The 20,984-nt window shown below is 38.5% G+C and overlaps 1 protein-coding gene across 2 annotated transcripts in view; it reads right to left on the bottom strand.

Annotated features, from left to right (window-relative positions):
• The window catches only part of BARD1 (BRCA1 associated RING domain 1), a 44,569-nt gene that overhangs the window by 4,692 nt on the left and 18,893 nt on the right, over positions 1 to 20,984 (bottom strand). The window contains exons 5-9 of one of the 2 annotated variants that reach the window (XM_074872573.1): positions 19,112 to 19,192; positions 18,235 to 18,407; positions 10,337 to 10,445; positions 8,692 to 8,827; positions 7,575 to 7,667 (exon numbers count right to left, since the gene is read on the bottom strand). In XM_074872573.1, the coding sequence (XP_074728674.1) occupies positions 7,575 to 7,667; positions 8,692 to 8,827; positions 10,337 to 10,445; positions 18,235 to 18,407; positions 19,112 to 19,192 (592 nt within the window). The remainder of the gene's footprint in view (positions 1 to 7,574; positions 7,668 to 8,691; positions 8,828 to 10,336; positions 10,446 to 18,234; positions 18,408 to 19,111; positions 19,193 to 20,984) is intronic. The other variant, XM_074872574.1, reaches the window with a different exon arrangement.

Genomic DNA, 20,984 nt, shown 5'->3' with positions numbered 1-20,984 from the left:
CAAAAGAGGAAAGTCAGTCACTGGAATCCTCAAGTCCAGAAGAGGTGGTGCTGCAGGCTTCAACACGCTTCATGGCAATCTTACCATCAATAGCACAGCACAACTAATCTGTAGCAAGAGTATCACTTGGAAAGAGATGAGACAACACAGACAGGGAACAGCAAATAGAGAGTTACGCACATGGAAATGAGGCAAACAGCATGTCACGTGTCATCAGATTCATGGTCTAGCTAGATGTTCAGAAAACTGATGCAGTTAGCAACCAATGTTTGAGGAAGGTGCTTACAATCCTAAGGTGAACAGTCAAAGAGTATCTATCTGTGGAGGAAGGCTTCCTAACTAGAAGGCGGCTAAAATAATTTAAGTGATAGAGACCAGTATGTCCTTTAACTGCAGACTTTGTTCAGACTGTTTTCTTCCCAAGTTGCTCAGCTCTTTTCAGTGACTCCTGCATACTAGAAAGATATTTGATATTAAAGAATTCATATACCATAATAAAAAAATAGATTAGTGAAACAAAAAAGGGAAATAGCCTGCTGTTCTCATATTTGAGACAAAATGCCAGATGGTTCAAACCGTGTTTCTACCTAATGCATTTGTTTAAACAAAAGGTTCTTATTTGCCCATTCTTCCCCCGCAAAAAAACCTCAGTGTCAAGTCACTTGCTTCTAGATAAGTAATTTTGCATTATCATTTTCAGATGCATTGACTCTGACTGGATGCTCGGTTGCATTATGGTGTCATTTGGAAGCACCAGACACGTACCAGCTTTATCATTCTTATAATAGATGGTACGATTATCTTGTGCTAAATAAACCCTTAATTTTACACTTAAGACTAGGGATACAACCAGATACTGTAGGCTCTTCCAATTTTTTTAAATTTTTTTATTTTTTTTTTTTTTACAACTAGGGATTTTATTTTGACAACTGAGTGCTAAGCTGAGTTCACTCTGTAAAGCCCAGGTCTTTTTCTTGAGTAGGCATTATTAATTTTAAAGCTGCTAATGTATGTAAGTGGCTGGATAACATGACAGTTCCCTTTTAATAGTCTCTCCATCCAATTGAGTGTCATCCTGATTAAGAGGACATATAAAAGGAAATAAAACTCCATACTGTACTCAAACGTATATCACTCCACTACTTTTACAGGGATGTTTCCAGAAGCTCTGTTGAACTTACAGCACTCCTATTTACGTCAGAGGTATAGCGCCCTTTGACTTCAAACAGGAGCCATGTTAAATTGATTCCCAGAACTCCTGAGATTACAGACTCTCATTTGTTCGGCACTCTATTGAAAAGCCACCAGTGAGAACTTGATGCCAAGACACCGGTCAAATGAATGGACTGAAAAAACCAATTGCTATTATCCTAATTAAAAAGTGATGAGGACACCATCAATATTATGCCACCTCCCTTCTGCAATCGAGATGGACATCGTCAGTACTTATGCAAAAAAAATTTCAAAACAGGACTGAAGCTGAAAAGGACAAGGACATCCTTAAAGAAGCTCTCTGAAAATGGAGGGGAAAGTAAACTTGCTTTTGAGAGAACACCTATAACTTTAGGAGGGGGTAGAGATCAGGGTTGTCTTCCTTCCCACATTCACTGCGTGTGCATTCTTTACAGGCAAGCCTGACTAAAAAACCAGTCTGTTCTGTTATAAAATAAAGACCATTCAACTTACTCAGGATCTCAGTCAATCTGGATTTATTCCTTGACACTGTTGCCAATAAAAGCTGTGGACTTTCTAGGTTTGAGGTTGATCAAGTTTATTCGTCTAACATGTTCTCTTCCCTAAAGAAAGAGGGCGATTATTGCAACTATGCTTTAATGGCCCTCTACTTTAATCACAGTAGCTGGATCAATTACCCACAAAAGGGTAAGACTTGTATCAAGGCAAGCGACATTTTTCCATTTCACATGGACCAGAGTTCCTTTTCAATGCCCAGTTCAAGTGTGCAAGCACTCATTAATAAAGCTTGCCTGACAGAAGACCATACTGGGACAAGATTGCATGTGCAGAGGGGTCACGCAAGGTTCTTCCCTAGAAATACAGAACATTAGAAGTTTAAAAGCCTCTTAAATAGCTGATTTCACACTTGGAATTTGTAGATATAAATAAGATCATTTGCACCAAATACTAGCAAAAACTGAGCCTGCATTAAAGTCCCTAAAAAAAATATTGCAGAAAAAGATTTTAGCTTAATACAACTGCATTTTAGCTTGATGCCACCACATTTGGCAAGGAAAATACTGCTCAATTTTTTTTCCCTCATTAGCAAGATCAGTAAGGCATCACTACTTACACTGATCCTTATTCCCTCACTGAACAGCTGCCCCTACCTTTTCACCTTCCAGTATATAAGGAGCAAGCAGGTTAAAAGGGTACCCACTCCAACAGTATTGTTAATTGACCTTTGATACAACTGTAGCTACTAGTACTGGAAATAAATCATTATTTGCAAAATTTGAGATCAGAGCCCTATAATCCTTCCTCATGTAAGTCTTATTGGTTTATAATGAAACTAACTGCATCAGCAAAAACAATTTAAACAGGATAAAGTACAAAAAGAACTGGTTGCCAAGAACAAGTTGTAATCACCCTGATACCCAGAGGTAGCTCTCAGTAACTCAATTAGCCTTACTGGAATTTTGTTGGATTTGCATTAATAAAGCAAAGAGCAGGGGTTAGTCCCAAAAAAATCTCTTCGAACGGCTAAAAGTAATTTGGAAATACATGATAGCAACAAAGAAGATAAAATACTACACATCCAAGATCTAGTAGAGATTGCAACTGAAACTTCTTCAGCTCAGTCTGCATCAGGTTTTAAGACTTAGATGCAGATTGAGTAAAGCTTGATGGGATTATTTTCCTAGAAAAGGAAGAAATCTGGACTGAGAGAAAGCCTTGGGAGAATTTGGCATGGCTAGCACCAATTTGCCTTCATCAACAGCATTATGGTCTCTGCTACAGCACAGAAAAGAATTTTTATACTCTTCTATGCTTATAAAGTAACTTTAGAATCATGGAGGTAGAGATCTCCTTTGGTGAAACAAGAGCAGTCCAACACATGGAAATGACATAAGATGCTGCAGAGACTAAAATGAATCTCCTTAAGAATGGTATTTAAGTTAATCCAGGTGATATTTATTAAACATGTTGGAGCAGATGCTTAGAAAGTCCTTAAACACCAATTCCCAAAAGCTAGAGGCATGTAATATGAAAATCATTACTTCACTTAAACCCCCAATGTCCTATCTTTCTAAGAAACCACTATTTGCCACTGCTGTTTTCTAGACTGATCAAAGTGACTGGAGGTAGCCATTCCTCAAGTGCAGCGGTCAGGTTAAATTCCACTGGGAACACTCATCCTCTAGATCCCATCACATGCTTTTACATGAACAAGGTAGTATTTCCCATCCCTTTCCTTACAACAGGCTTCCTTAATGCAGCGTTTCCTTCAAACCAAAAGTGAATTAGAGCAAAAGGACTCTCTAAATATGAAAAACTGAGTATGTGGATGACACAGAGCAGAACAGAGGGAGCAGTGAAAACATGGTTTCCTGTTCCTCTAGACCTTAGTTTAAACCAGCCCACTTCCTAGCTCTGCAGACAAAGGCAAACGCCACATTTAAGACATTCTCACCTCCATTTTCTCCTCTGCAAAGCCCAGCAGCTTCACATCTAAATTTGTGCAGACTTTGAAGCAAAACCACTTCCCTCCTCCTTTCCAGAAGGTGCAGACACTGCGGGAGTGCAGAAGTTCAGACCCTGTGGATGTGAAACATTCCCCTCCACTGTACACCCAGTACAACTAAAACATGCATATGCACATTAGATATTTCTACCACCTCCCACAGAGCTGTAAGTCCTTTTGTAAGAGACAGCGGTTGAAGCGTCCAACTGCAGAACAAGCATGAAACTCCAGAGGTCAAAAGTTTTGAGCTGTTTTAAGGAGGGAGGGCTTTGCTGACTATCAGCCTGTTACTTAACAGATGTTTACACATGGTAGAGAGACAGTCCAGCCTGAGAAGCAGTCAGCTCAAACAGCCTTGCACTTCCCTCGCCTAATAGCTTAAACAAGGGATAGGCACATTGCTGCAAGAAATTCAGAGAGATGTTTTTGCCTTGAGATGTCAGTCATGCAATTCCCTAGCTCTTCCAGTCAACTCCCAGTTGTTCCTTACCGTTTCCTTACAGGACAAGCAGGGGGTTTTGGCATTCTTTTAAGCAATCAGAGCTGAATCATTGCTGCTGCTTCAGGTAAGCAAAACAAATGAAGGAATAAGCAATCAGATGCTTAGAATTCTGCCAGATACTTTGCTGCAAAGACTGGCCCGAGCTTGTTTCAATGCATAGCGTTACCAAGATCATTTTTCATTCCCTGCTTTAACAGATGACAATCAGTTTAAGAAAAAACAAGTTGAAAAGCTATTAAGACTTCTGCTGGTTTTAATTACACTATTCTATGCTCTACAAAAAGCACAGAGGAAATACAGTGATACTTGAATCTTTGTCTCAGCCTACTTGCAGAATGATAATGATATGCTTTGTGCCCTATTACCATCCCAGAAATAATGAAGGCAATAAAATAATGAAACGAATGAAAGATATGGCCAAGGGCAAGGAGCACGGTGACAACAGTGTCTCAATTGAATTCTATGCTGTTTCAAAAGTGGATATATTGCTGACAGTGTATTATATATGGAAAATATGCAACTGCAACTGGTAAGGTGAAATTTTTCTTCTGTGAAGATCTAATATTGCTCAGTGGTGACATCCTTTCATCCTCATCTTCTACCTGAAGACAAAAGGGAACCCCAAAACTGAAGATACATATTTAAATCTTGGCTCACTAATACTTATAGGCCTTACATTTAGCTCAAACCCTGCTGGAAAATTCCACATTACCTCTCTACTGATCCTAATGAATGCTATATATGTGTGTATAGACACACATAAACGGAAGCACCATAGAATTATACAAGAGAAGGAAATTGCTTTTTATTAGAAAAACACAGCTTGAAAGCCTGCCATAACGGAAGAGTTAACATAAGAAATACACTCTTAAATGAAGTACTGTATTTTGCAAGCATGCCATATTTTTTAAAAAAGTGGTATAATTATGTGTAGGCTATAAATATAACTTTGGAAATAACAGTCAAATGCAGCTTACCTTGTAGTAAAAAAATTCAAATACTCACTTATGCATAGTCAGCATTTCATTGTGCTACACCGAGCTTTGTTTTTTCATATATTTCAGTGAAGTTTTTGAACATGAATTTAAGTGAATGGTTTAGAACATTGAACTATAAGCAACTCCAACTTATTTGCAGTGGCTTTGACAGAAGTAAGACAGAATATGCACACACTTTTGAAAGTTTATTTGCATCACATTTAAGGAAACTTACCCAAGTAGAAGTCAAAAAGTCACGATAAATAAAGACAAATTATGTAAAAGAAAAGCAGAGACCTCTTTTTCCTAGACAAATGTTCCATCAGCTGGAGTCCCATTATTTGTTATAACAATCTTTAACTTGTAATGACTCTGAAGAAGACTAATAACAGACTGGTGGGAACAGATGGAGTGGTGCTGTTAATTATAGGCACTTAGCTGCATCAGACCCCATGAGTTATTACTAACATTTCCCACTAGGGAGGAGAATCACTCGCTTTTAAGTAGTATGTTGCTTACTAAGCTGAGAGCATTAGCAGTCAGGATTGTACTAATCAGTACTAACAACATAAAAGTCAGCTGCAAACAAAAAATATGAAAATATTCCCTGAATAACCCCCACACATTTTTATTTATATTTTATTTTCCAATCACTTCTAAATATAAAAGTTCTTCCACAAAGATTTAAACTCAGGTCTCACTAATTAAATCTCCCTGCCATTCAGCTGAAGTTTTCTAAGCATCTGACTAGCAAGAAGATAAAAATGAAATAAAGGAAAACCTAGCACATTGATAGAAGGTATACAGACCTCCTGAACTGAGTGAAGCCAAGAACCTGCAAAGTGATACACCACAGAAACAAATTATTCAGTCTTAGTTAAACAGGATACGGTTCCAGAGCACCTGCACACACCCTTTTCCAAGTACGCAACCTAGGCCTTCTTGAGTTTCCTGCTCTATCCATACCTCCAAACAGGAAACCACCTTCCTTCTGCTTAACAAAGTGTCTGGAGGTTATCAAATCCATCTGCTTGCTTAAGCATAAACAGTATTTCTCCATGTTATTCAACAAGAAGCTACTCCTACTTGTAAGAACAACAGTACAAAGATAACACAATGTTTTCCTTTTAAAAATGCTTCAAAGGCCACAAACAGAAGCCAATGCAGCTGTTGCAGAAAACATTTGAAGGGACACTGATTCAACAGATTTTTTTTTTTTTTTTTTAAAGGTGTGGAACAAGCCCACTGACTATCTGGAAGCCAAATGAACATTCTGAAAAAGAGTACAATGTTGAAAGAGTCTGATGATGTGCTTCATTTAAAAAACTACTATGCATCTTTTGAAGCTTTAAGCAGTGCCTTCATAAACATTAGTGACTGAAAATTCAGACCACTAAAGAATCCTTATATTCTGATGTTTAGTCACGCAGTAGAAAACTGGAATGAAATTTGTCCGAGTTTTCCATGAATAATCAACTCATTTGTAGTGTACTTAGCTAAAAGGACTTCACCATAAAGTTCAAGGGGAAGAAGAGGGCTTTTACAACTACTCTGAAAGCAGATACTAAGAAATACATTAGAAAGAATGAATAAAAAGCAGAATTTGGGGTGTAAGTCCATAAAAGCAGCTGTACAAAATAGCACACTACCTAAAAACTAATTACAGATTGCATGAAAGATGACATCAAAACTACTTGCATGCTAAGAGGACACCGTGCAAGTCATCTTTCCTTGGATGTTACTATTTTAGTTGAAGAGCACTCCAGTCTGCAGGGCTTGCGTGTTCAGAAACAGGTGTCAAAAGTTACATACACATTTGATCTGCCTGAGGCTGGGATTGCATAAAGCCTGAAAAATTTCTCAACAAATGGAAAACTTTAGTGGACAGTACAAACAGGGGTTATGATCAGCTGACAGCCTAACTTCGATTAGAAGTGATAACTTTCAACAGATCTCAGCTTATAGGCAACACCTTACCTTCCTACAGGCTTTGATTACATACCCCAAGCAAGGAAAAGTTTCCTATCAAATTCAATGGAAGCTGCTTATAAGAAATCCAAGTATTTAACAGATTCCTTCCTCTTCTCCCAGGATATTTTCCATTGCCTTCCAAATCACTCTTAATGTAGCAATGAACAAATTCACTCCCCAGTGATACTTAGGGTACGACTTATCCAATACATCTAACAATGAAAAGCACACATTTGCCAAGGAAGGAATAGTTGTATTTTAATTAAATCTCTTGTCATTCAGGAGATTAAAACCTAAAACCCTCACACCTATGTTAAGCTAGTATTGAAATTAGGGCAGCTGTTGAAAAAGAAAATTTTCTCTGGAATCCCATCTACAATTTCTGGTTAAAAAGCCTGAAGAATCCCATATATTTAATACTTACATTCAAACTTGAGAACCCAACATCCAGTCAGAACAGCCATCATACATTTGACAGTACTTGGCATTGGAACATCAGGAATAACAAGATGAGTTACTAGGAGAAAGATTACATCAGTAGAAGTAAAAGCACATAAAAATCAGAACCATGCCTGGCTGAAAAGCAATCAATCACCATTTAAAGAATAAACAGACTATAATAATTTATCAACCACTCTTTCCAGCACAAGTATGTGATTCTTGAGACTAAGATATGAGTAAGTAGAAGCGCTATCAGAAATTTTGTGGGTTTCAACATATACTTGCTGTAAAAAAGGGAAGTCACGTTTTTATAGTTCTAAGCTAACACTTAAATCTTCAGAGGCAGCTCTGGTTTATAGGATAGTATTTTTTTTTTAATCCTTTTAAAGTTATATTTAACTGTGACAGGAATCTTACTATGGGATCTCACTGCTTTAACACAAAGCTAACAGAACTCAACTCACAATTCTGGAGTAGCAACCAGGGTGTGAAAGATGGTAGGAGAAAATTACCTTAGCATTTCTTTCACAAGCAGGAAAAGCAGCACTGCAAAGAAGAACTAATAGGAGGGATTAAGACAATGTTTGCCTCCTCGAAAGGGAACAAGAAACCCTCAAGCCCCATAACTTGGCTCCATCATCTTAGTGAAGAACAAAATTTGAGAGAAGGTAGCATGTGAGAAGAAGTTTGTCAACTTTTAGTCAATGACATGTTCTTTCTAAAGGCACCATCTGCCTAAGGCCACTTCTGGAAGATAAAAACCTTACAGGATATCTCATATGAGCAGAGACCTTAAAATTGGTAAAAGAAGTGTAAAGAGAAGAGGTCTTTGAGGAGGACTTAGGGATTTTAAATAACAGACAATATACTGTCAAGCTGTGGCTCCCCTAGAAGTCTCCCGTCTCAGTAACCATGCAGGCTTTATATGCATTTACATGCAACAACACACCATCATTCTACTATGGCTAGAATTCAGGGATTTCAGATAGTGCATTATTAGGAATGATAAAAAAGCCTGTTGTAGCTACTGTCTTAAAGGATAAAGTGCAAAACTGTAGTTACTTATATTTGGACAGAGACATTTCAACAAGACTACATACCTCTGCTGTTAAATTCAGTACATCTTTGAGCCTTCAGAACTGTTGCTAGTTTGTTCAGCAATTTCTGTTGCTTCAAACTAAGATTGCTCCCCAGTATACCAAGAGGTCCATCCCTTGGCTGGCTGGGGCTCAGTGCCTGCATGAACAGAAAATCCTACAATAAGCTGAATATGTGGGAACAAGGAAAGCAACTAACTTGTTTGGCAGCTTTATTTAATAAGAATTTATTTAATAAGAAAACAATTCATTAGTGGACAGGGTCCATAAATACATCTCTATATAACAAACTAGCTCTAGAAGAAAAAAACCTTGACATAAGCTAAATTAAATACCTCTAATGCAAGGTACCAAAACAGCTTATGCATCAGTTCTTTCTTCCTTGTTTTTTTTTTTTTTTAAATACTGGTGTGCACACATATAGCCGGTTGAACGCTGTGTAAACAGCCTGACTGCAGTGTTGAAGGAGAAAAAGATTCCCCAAAAAAGTAGTAAAGCCTCCTACTTTTAGTGAAGTATTACAAACAGATACACTACCAATATGTTGAGTAACTTACATCATTAACACCCGAATTTACTAAAGAGTCACTAATACATGGCCCTGTAAGTAATGAATGCTTATGGTTTTTTATGCAGATACTACTAATGCGAAGTGAGCTGCTTGCTCAAGTTTTATGCTGACAAGGATGTGATACTTCAGCTCCTGGTCTTTGTAAGTACTCCCAGATTCCATAGGGCAGACATACCTTTGAGACCCAGTTACCCCAAAGCCTCAGGCTTTGGACCAAGCCATCCACATGAGCTGGTAACCATCCATTGGCACACACTCAAACCAAAGCAAATGCAAATACCAAGTGTTTCATTTGCGACTGAAGAGCTGACATCTTACATTTGCTACAGGTGGGAGGAACAGTCATATCCTTGCCAATTTAGCTGCAACAGTTTACTTGTGGCCAACAGGTATCTTATTACTTCATTGAGGAAGGATTCATAACAGGCTGTATACCCAGGAGTAGACTAGGACTGTATCAGCCAGGTCAGTTTAATCATCATTCATTACGAAGCACAAAGCATTTCACAATGTAGTAACTTGTTAAACCTGAATAACCTGATTTTGGTCACAAGACCTGAGAAGTCTTTGGCAAAAATAAGAGAAAAACAAAAACCCCAAAACAATCTTCCAAAAGCTGTTTTCAACCGCTGAGCTGATAGCTTCATTGTTGGACAAAGGACGATACTGGAACAGCCTTTTAAAGGCCCACAAAAAGCACCTGGAGCAAAGACTGCTGCTGCTTTCAGACAGTTTGGCAAGTAGAACAAATTTAAATATACAGAAAAACCACAACAATAGCAAAGTTCAATCAACAACACTTCAAGAATAACACAGTATTCATTCTCCTATAATCAAGCCATATTACAAGAAACATCCTTTGTTCTCCCAGATAAAGCTATAACACAGAATATCATAGCTTGTAAGTGTCCCCCATACGTTCTAGAAATACTGTCCAAGTTAATTTCCTAGCCTATTTTAAATCTCCCTGTGAAGCCAGGTGATGTACTGTAATTAGGTCCCAGACTTCAATACTTACAGGATGAACATATGCCTTTTTAAAAAGCAAAGCAAAACAAAAAAACCACAGACACTTACCTCAGAAGGTTGGTTAAGTGACAATGATTCATTCTTCACTGGTAACGTTAGCACAGACTTCATCTTTTCACTTTCTGCATAGTCCACAGGCCGCAGACCAAATATATTACTGGCAAAACAAGCACAGATGGGTTTAAGTAAATAAAATGTGACTTGACTCTTAACTAACTGGGCACATTAGCTGGGTAGCTTTCCCTCCTACTTTCTTATTAATATGTAATTTCAGCTAAAAACCACAAAGCTTCAAGTAAGAATTGCATCCAAGACAGATGGATACGGAATTACAAGCTGCTGCATTCAGCTGAGGAGTAAGGGATGTTCAGAGCAGTATGTTCAGTTAAATAAACCACAGTCCTTGTTAAACTGTTTCAGGATGCACTTTGATATCACTCACAAGACCCAGAAATTTCAGCTTTAATCTTTTGTTGCAGTCATATAACTAAGAAATGTATTTTTGGCTTACCCATTTGCCATAAAAGACATGTCAGAAGATTCTACATACTGTGTTAAACACTGGAACTTGCCGTGGTTATGCTTTTATGGGAGAAGCTATCTGCTTCCTACTTGGGAACTGTGGCTCCCTCACACTTCCAAAATTTGAGTATGCATCTCATTTTCCCCGTGTGCTGTTCCACAGACCACATTATAGGCAATTCATTCAGATTTTAGTTGGTTTGCCAATTCTGTTGAACACTACTCATCCTATGTGGCACCTCATAGCTATTAGATATGCTTCAAGACCCATTTCCTCTCCCATTCTTTTAGCATTACGCAGACAGATATGATTTGCTATAAACACAACATCAAGCACAACCACGGTTTCTGTCTTTTCTTCACACAACTCTGCAGTTGCAGGATGGTAGTGAGCGAAGGAAAGCTTGAAACCATGGAACAGGTATAACTGCCGCTAACAAACACGATCCTCTGCCAGTACTCCTGGGAAATATCCTGCTTGTTTTGCCCTTTGCAAGAACAATGGCTATTCCAGCTGATCCTCTTCTCCCCACTTCATGTAGCTCCGGCTCTCAAAAAGCATAATAAGAGCTCGTTATGAAGGGGAAGTTTGTCACCAAGAACAAAGCCTTGACTCAGTATCTGAAATCTGGCAAGCTTAGTCATCAAACAATGAAACATTTAAAGACGTCAAGAAACCACTGCATCTTCGAAGCGCTCTTAGTTAGCCACATGTTCCTGTGCAGAGTACAAATCTTGGAAGTTTTATAGGGAATTCCACATAAAGCCATAACCCAATCCAGCCCAAAGAGAAGCTCGAATCATTAAGTCTTCACTCTGATTTAACAGGGGCCCTTTGGCCAGTGCAAAGCTGAAAGATACATCTGACCTTAGCACCTTTCTGTGCTCCTGACTGAGCACTGCTCACTAACATAGCCTCTTGGGAAAACAACAATCCACAGAAATCCCACACAGAAGATTCCGGGATGGTATTTTACAATTGCTAATTTTACAGTATTACCAACCCCGAGCTCTTCTGAGTTATTAATGAGTGAAGAGCTAGCATAATACAAATTCTGCAGACAAAGATAACTGGTTAAATCTCAGCCCAGTCCTGGGAGTTGCAGCCCATTAAATATTGTCATGCTGCTCCTGCTTTGTCATGCATCATCAGGGTAGCTCTTGTCCTTTCTTTAAATAAGGGCCATATTCCACTCGAACCGCTGCAGGATAGAGTTCCTTTGAACAATGCATCCAAGAGAGGAGAGGAAAAAAAAAAAAAAATATTAGCACATACACTAAAATCACCTTCAGACTAGATGGCTGACCTTTTACTGTGAACTAAGCAGGGGGAGGAAATCACTGCATGGCAGTAGCAGAGGTTTGGGAGTGTCTCCACCCCAAGTCACAGTGAGATCCTTGACTGCTGGAAAAAACCTCATGAATGTTTACCGTAGATAAATATACAGGCCACCACAGTTAAATACAGAACATTTTTTGCCAATTCAACTGTACAAATAAGAGCTCCAGCTACTCCCTCTGTATCCACTTAACTTTAAGATCATTTCAGGTGCTACTAACCAGTGTAAGGCAAAATGCTATCCTGTCATTATGCAGCATTGAAGAATTAATGGCTATTCATAGGATGTTAAGGTGGCATACTTGAAGTAAAATGTGACAAACTTGGGAGCTGAGGTCTGAAGAAAGGAACACCTGCCCAAGGGGTGGGTTTAAGAGTTTTGAATGTTTGCAACAAAGCGGGTTGTTGAGCTTAAGGAAGGTGAGAAAAAGTAGCTGAAACAGGAGAAAAGAGGGTTTACAAAATAAAAACTAAGACAAGGAACACATCCTAACAACAGATTTCAAGTATGATATTGTTGTAATTTACACATTCTTTTCAAAGAAAAAGGATGAAAACCAGATTTGTTCTTTTTAGTTAGGCACCCACTAATCATTCAAAAAGTAAGTAATCATGATCAGAAAGAGACCTTGCCCAGTCTCTGTTGGGCTGGTACACTTATCAGTGCACTTACTTGAAGAACTGTTTTTAATGTAGTAGGAATGTATATTATTTTTAACCCTGTGATCAGGATCAAGGACCAGATCTATGCAGCCACAAGAACACCAGTAAGGCAAAGGAACAGGAACAGAAGCTTTTGGCAAAAATGCATGCTCAAATCTGTCTTTTTGCAGTCAAGCTGAACAAGAGCAATCATCCACCTTGTTCAGAGTAAAAAATGAATTTTAATACAGTTTGCAAAACAAAATTAAGTGAGATATGCACAGTAGGTCCACCCTAACACACAAACACAGCACTTTTAGAAATAACAACTATGTTTGTGTGCTCCTACTATAGGTCTGGGTTTGTTGAAAATGGGTCCGGTGCACGTGACTGCTTAACAGAACAAGTTCCATACTCAGAAGACAGACACAATTGTTTCTACAAGAGCAAAGTAAGTGTCTCTGGTGCTTAAACTAGAATACCAGGTCTCCAAGGCATACTTCTTTCTACCAGAATGCCAGTGGGCTTTTTGCAAGTTGTTTTAAACACTCAAGAGTCAAATGTATCCTTTGATGCAAGCAGTCTCCTATTAGTCAGTCATCAAGGTACTGAATAGTCAGTAGAGGGCTCTTACAGCTAGAACAAATTCCAATCAAAGAGTAGGATGTCTGTACTGAGAACAAAGATGAGCCCAGTGAAGAGCAACTCAATGCAATCTGCTGAGTATGACTTTACATGAGACGACAGATGATGTTTTAAGGACTGACAGATCAAAGAACTTATGAAAAGCTTTAGAAATGGGATTCAGTTTACGGTGCAACATCACTGAAGTCTTAGGTACCGAGACAACAAAGGTTACTTCTGTAGTCAGAAAAACTTAACAGCTACCTTCTAAACATTTCAGTAAGCTTTCAGTAAATAAGCAACCAGAGGGGAGAAGATAAATAGGGAGACACACCCTTACCATTTTTTAGAAGCCCCAAACTTTCACAGCTTTCGATACAAGCAAACAATGACTATGTAATACTTTGTAATCAGGAGTTTTGACACCAGAAATTATTTGCTGTTCCACAGCTGAGCATAAACCAAGTTTTACCCCAGCCCCACAAAAAGAGTTCAGTATTGAATGGAAATCCCACAACCAGGTCTCAGCACAGTACTGCAACCACTAATTCCCATATGGAAATCTGATCAGTTTGGGGTTCTCCAATCAGCACCCATATTCTGACAGTGTGGTAAGCAGAAATCTTATTTGAACCTGATAGAAGGAAAAACATTTAATCGTGTAGCCAGAAAGCCCGTCTTAGATATCCAAACAGGGCCAGGGTTTTAATTAACTTGCTGTCAGCAGGAAGCTAAGCATACTGTCTTGCACTTAGACAGCAAAGTCCTGCACTATCTTGACTTAAAGTAGACAAAATTATGTCAGTGTCACAGGTCTAATGCCTCCTGGAATTAACTGCAGGTTATAATAGCTTTTGCCCCTATGCCATTCATAATTGAGGACCACGGTCTATCCCTAAGCGTTCCCACAGGTCTGTTCAGAATCAGATTCACAACTACTCAAAGACAGCTAACACCTAAAAAAATAGAGCAACACAACAATTTTTACTAATGCTAAACTTATTGTGCATGAAGAACTGGCAAGATAGCCCATTTGAGTGAAAGCATTTAGGAAGTACTGTGAAATTGCAAATGCACAGATCTAATTTTTCAAATCACTTGGCTTGCTGTGAAGCAAGGAAAAAAGACAGAATTCAAGAGAGAGAGCACATGAAAAAAGCTATAAAAATAAAAATTAGCTACGTGTAGGAGATTAACTTAAAAAAAATTAAGTAGACCAGCGGGACAATTAATAGGTCCACTGGTTCATATAATATTTTCATTTGTAGTTCATATCTTTCCCAGTCAGTGAAAACCTCAAATGGCAAATGAAGTGCCACAACTATTAAATCTTACAGATTTCCAGAAAAATTTTTTGCCAAGGAATACTGAAATCCCAGGATTGCTTTCTAGCAAAAGAGGTAGTTCTTATCTGTATTCGCTTGGTCCAAAAGATATGTAGCTGCTTCATATTACATACAGTTACTTCTTAATGCACTATGTATTAACATGCAAGGAGAAAAAACTAGCCTGAAAGACACTTGGAATGAGATGTACTTGACGGGTCTGTGAACCTGATGATGTAAATCTGAAATTGCAAAGTCTCAGCACTCTGATGGCTAGGGTTATGTTAATATCCACGCGCCTCATGAATTGAGGTCCCTTAAAAATCGTCTGTATTTGCTGCCAGATATATTTTACATCCGTCTACATACCAGTGAATCTTACCTGCCTTCGAGCCTGCAGTCAGTAAATATTGCACATCTTTAAAAAAAATATTTCATCTTGCACAATTGAATATCATACTAAATTTCAAAACTACTGCTCTAAGCAGGCTATTCAACACAAGCTCTGTTTTTATTCCAGTAGATTAACTCTCCAACACACAAGGGACATTAAGACACAAAACTGAGTTAATTCTATGGTCAAAACAGCAGCAAGACATCAGTCACTTTTGTGAGGTTTCATGCTATATATTTCAGTGTCCCATGTAACATCTGAATACATTTATCATGTTCACGTTTTACTTAGCTTAGCTAAAGGAAAACATTTTAAATAACCACAGTGAACTAATCAAACTTTCCTCCCCACCCCCATGAGGTAATGAAGAATCACTTTAATATGCTAGGATAAAGAAGGCCCTCTCTCCTGGGCTGAAAGTTAGTTCATTGATAGCCTCAAGAGCCCACAGAGGGACTAGAAAGAGTTTCATACACCAAAAAAAGCAGCAAAATAAAATTAGACAAATTTATCAGTTCTGCAAAATTGGTTTGGTATAGTCTTAGCACACACTGCATACCTCTAAATTTAAGGCACTCCCCTTGGGTGTATTCCAAAAGAATATAAACCTTTGAGAAGAGTTGCAAGTTCTACTCATCACTGCTCAATTTCTACTTCAAACATCCTAGAGTAATAATGTGAAGGCAAGCAGATCCTGCATTAAGTACAAAGAGGTCAATTATAACTAGTTGTACTGAAAAGAATTATAATTGCACCATCTTAAGTGATCACCCTGTTCTCAAAATTATGGTCTGCAGGTCTCAGGGATCTAGGAAAAATGTCACTGAAGAAAAGCAAGCTTCCTGCCAGATGTGATTTCATTATAAGGGTGCCTGCATCCATTAGAAAAAAAAAAAACATTTAAACCTTCTACATTAAAGAAGGCTCAAATCCAACCACTGTTTAATGAGGACTACAACTACCAGAAGAAGTGGAAGAGAAAACCCTGTAAGATTTCCAAAGTCACGATCCAGGAAAGGATTATAGCACAATTCATTGCTGGAAGCTAGCAGGGCACAGGAAGGAAGGGAGGCAGGCACAAAGATTCTCAGAAGTCTCAGATATACAGTTCATGTTTCTGTTGTTTCTTGGTAGTGTTTGGAAAAGGTCAGTAAAGTCTTACTATTCAAGCCTGAACACTTTGCTTGTACATCCCTTTCTTTATGTCTCTAACACTCTCTGTAAAAATAGCCAGGAGGGTTGGGGATGGGGGGGTGGGGGGGTGGGAAGGAAAACCTCCAACCTTTCCATTATCAATGCAGTAGTAACACCCACAGAGATAGAGAGCCTACAGAAGATTTGGAAGCCGCAATTTTTGCAAAGGGGATATACAGGACTGGATTTTTGCCAAAGCACCTGTGGTTCCTTCTGCCAGACAAATGAAACAAAGATTCAAAGCTGCTAAATTTGTTCACAAAAAGGTTTAAGGTAAAAAAAGTATGTATATTTATTAACACCACACACTAGAGATTCCAAGTACCCTGGAGATTAAGTCAAGAATAGGGCATACTTAGAAGTGGGTTAGAAGCCATTTTTGATACTTAAGAGGTACTGCAAGAGGTAGGTAGTTGCAGAGTTGTGACATATCCTATGCCACACTGTTTTAACATACAACTGCACATTACCTGTACTCAGTGAAAAGCTAAGCTGGAGATGAAAGTTTACATACATCTTTCATTCCACGATTAAAAAGCTTCTGTTTCAACAGAAAGTCATGTTTGCTCACGTAGAATGAGCTGAAAGAGGTTCAGCTTCAGCTCAGTTTGCGTGAACACATGCAGCAGAGACTAAGGCTAGTAAGACACCTGAAGAGCCCACTGTCAGCATTTGGTGTCTCTGCTGTGTAAATCTTCCAGTGCTTAAGTCCCGTCAAAACCTTTGCATCAAAGCTGTTGTCTGTGCTACGCTTTCAAATACCAGATAGACAAGTGATAAGTGTCACACAGTCAGTTCCCAATATTCAAGTGGCTTGAAAATTAGTTTCTGAAGCTGTCAGCTTTTCAAGGTATAATGCACTGGTCTTTGTTGTTCAAGAACAAAGAGAAGATGAACACATGATCCTTGTTTTACTTTTTCATGCTGAAGTTTTGTGGGTTTGTTGGTTTTTGGGTTTTTTCTTTGTTTTGTTCTTAACTCCAGTATATTCAAGATTAGGACTGGTTTTGAAAACCCTGTGCTTTTCCACAGAGTACCTTAATTTTGTAAGCTTCAAGAGCCAATACTGAGAGCTGAAGTGATTAAGCTGAACTTGTTTATGCTTCATCCTATCATGTTACTATATACACACACCTATTGACAACATGCACCGGATTCAGATTTTATACATGCAGGTTCTGGCACAATACTACAAGACCTAAACCCACACTTAGTGTCTAAAATACTAATAGTTTGCAGGGTTATTCATAGGCTAACAGATACTTTAGCACCTCCTATACACAAATGCCAAAATCTTCAGGAGGCATTAACTGTATAGAAGATTCAACTGAAAATATTTCTAGAGTTTTGTTGTTTGTTGGTTTGGGGCTTTTTTTAATTAAAAAGTGTACCAAGGATTAGTGCTTTGATCCAGAATGGAAAAAATAAAACACACTGCCCAAATCTCAGCCTGTGTCTATGCCATATGTGAAGGTAGAACAGACTGGACTGAAACACCTTCTGCTAGCAAGCAGCATAGTAAAAGTAAAGAGACAAAAACCAGCTGTAGCAGTTCAAAACTAATCTAGCTCAGCATCTTGGATCTGACAGTAGCTATAACAAGATGCCAGCAGAAAAGTGTAAGAATAGGGTAAGCATATTTTGTTACTTCCCTAGTACAGTCTCCAATTCTCCAGCTATCTATGACTCAGATGTCCTCAGAAAAGCTTAGGACAAAGCAAAACAGAAAGGAAAGACCTACCTTGAAAGGGGTGATACAAGTATAGTGGAGCATACATTTAACACCCCCTCACTTCAAATAAATCACGTTTATTACTAGCTTTGCTTCGTATTTACTTAACATACACACTGGAAGTTGTAACTGCGGCATTAGCTACAGCTAAAATAACATCCCACACCTACTTACACTGCATCACAGGAGGCACCATGCAGAAGTAGCAGCTCAACAATGCTCACGTGCCCATTCCTGGCAGCGTCATGAAGCGGTGAGTCGTTCTGATACCCCGTGGTATTCACTAACGCCTTGTGTTGTAGCAACAGCTCCACCACTTCTTTGTGCCCGTGATTACATGCCTCGTGCTAGTTGGGTAGTAGTAAAAACAGAAAATTGAAGTGAAACAGAATTCAGAGGAAGGACCTTTGTTACACCAGTTAACATATTTCAAACACCTCTTAGTAGATGGTCAGGGAAGATGATGCAAGGATACTGCATTACATTCCTGACATGAATTAACCTTGGAACCTAGCACTAATAAAAAGCACAGAGAAGACTGAACAAAGGCCAATTGCGTGCAAATTAGACTAGAGGGAACAAAGCCTCCCAGATTACAGAGTCCATCAAGAGTATTCTTCAGGAAAGGAAGTAGGCATGGTTGAAAAGAATTACAGAAAATAAACAAAAGGTTCAAGTCAGCAATTTTTTCATTCAACTACCTGATATATTTCCAAACGGTAAAAAGAAATGAGGACATTAAGAACCCATAAAATATACACATTGACTAAAATTGATCATTTTCTAGTTATCATAGTTATATTTTCTGCACTGCAGAATTGCAGGCTGACAGTTTTCTTGGCATGCCCTACCCCAGCAAAAGAGAGTTGGATCTGGGCAGGTCAGTAGTTGCTAATAAACTATTTTAAACTTGTTTATCATCTCTTCTTCACTTTGCATAATTCTTTGTCACCTAAATGCATGTAAAGGGAACTAAAATATAGGAGAGGAAAGGAGGGATGAAATCTGAACAAAAGACAGATGACAAAAAAAAAATGTCCTCAGCACTCACCAGTGGTGTCCAGCCAGCATTATCTTTAACATTGGGATCTGCCCCATTTTTCAGCAGCTGTTCAACAGCTGCTAAGTCACCCTACAAGGAAAAAAAAACATAGTTAATAAGAAGTATTGAAGATACACAAACACAACAAAAATTTAAGAGATGCAGAATTATAAATTTAGCTGCAATAAAAATGTAATGATAAAAGTCTTCCATTTAGATATTGTCCAGATAAGAAAAACTGTTTTGAAGACCACAGTTTATCATTACTGCTCATTTAGAAGCACCTACACGTTTTACACAAATACATAATTTTAGATAAAAAATGATGCACACAACAGACTTAACTCAAAATAAATGGACAAGTTGGTGCTGATTGCAATCTGTCCACTACAGTCAACTGCAAGGATTAAAATCAGGAACATTTATTCAGAATTTCCTTGTCCTTCAGACTGGATTTTTTTCAAACTAATCTAAATAACTGGCTAGAAACATGCATAGGTGAAACAGATTAATAAGCCTGACAAGCTTCTATAAATTGTTTTCCCACAAGTCAAGAGGAAAAGGGAAAGAGTTTTATTGAACACTGCAATTACTACTCATGTTGAATCTCACTGACACTTTCCCTGACAGTTATTCTACCAAAATAGTCTTCATTTGCTTTTTGGAAGAACAGTTTTTACTATAAGCAAGGAAACGTATGTGGGAAATGGTGGAAACTGATGCAGAGATTATGGGAAGAGGGGAAAGAGGCTGAGTAGAGAATAAAGTGAAGGAAGCAACTGAACAGAATTTGTGAATCAGAAGTTTTGACGCTCTTAAAAGGCAAATATAAGAGAAAGTTAGTAACAACATTGGAGCATACACAGATGCAGCTATAAATAGGCAAGGAGAAGCCTCCTGCAGAAGCTGAGGCAAGGAAATCTCTGCAGTGCAGGTCTTCTAAAAAGCAGGTGGAAAAAGTAACCCAAAGAGATTGAAAACAGACCCTGACCCCATTCTCCTTTCACAGCACCACCCGCATCCCAGCATATTGGTACTTAAAACTCACTTTGTGCAATGTCAGCCAGTTCCTGCTTCTGACATTCGTTACTACAGAGCAGCAATTGCAAAGGTCTGCCCTACTGGAAGAGGCACCATGAATCCTGTTCCAAAATTCTTGCTGCAATGCCGGGAACCCTCCACAGTTGCAGGTACACAGCTAATGGGGCCAGGCTGTCCTACACCTCTCACCATCAGGTACCACTTCTCAGGTCAAAGCAATGATTTACCCACACGATTACAGATTAGGAGCAGTTACACCCCATTTCTCAGGTGACACAGTAACAGGGAACGAGGAGATTGCCAAGCGTCATCTAATGACCAAAACTACCTAAATAACGCAAGCTTTTCAAAGGTTAAGCTTTTTCAAAGGTTGAGCAGAGTAGGCCACAAGTTTCTGCATGGTTTGCCACTAATGTCCCAATTCTTTTTATTTTAGGTTTTTGGGGGTTGTTTTTGGTGCTTTGTTTTGTTTTTTAGGATCCATCCCAACCAAGCATTTCAGGATGACCACTAACACTTTCCCTAGACCAGGGTATTATGATCCCCAATGATGAGACTAATATATAAACTGCCATCTAGTTCTTGTCCTTGGCCAAACTTGCAAAATATAAATATTAGGACCTGGAGGGGGGAAGAGAAGTTTAATCCATGATATACAGAAAGTTCTATGCCTTTAAGTAGTGGCAAGTCAAGGAATTCCTGTTATTCCACAACATACCTTAGAAAAAGTGAGAGAATATTAAATTAAGCTTTAAACACAACAATAAACTTCATCCCATTTTTTTTGTTATCAAGGAACACTTTCCAAAAACTAGCTTTAATCTTTACTCTTTAGTTAGAG

Source organism: Strix uralensis, chromosome 6 (assembly GCF_047716275.1).
Source record: "Strix uralensis isolate ZFMK-TIS-50842 chromosome 6, bStrUra1, whole genome shotgun sequence".
In the NCBI taxonomy this organism is placed as follows: Eukaryota; Metazoa; Chordata; class Aves; order Strigiformes; family Strigidae; genus Strix; species Strix uralensis.
The sequence above is the reverse complement of the archived record's forward strand: the minus strand, read 5'-3'. Positions and strand labels throughout refer to the sequence as shown.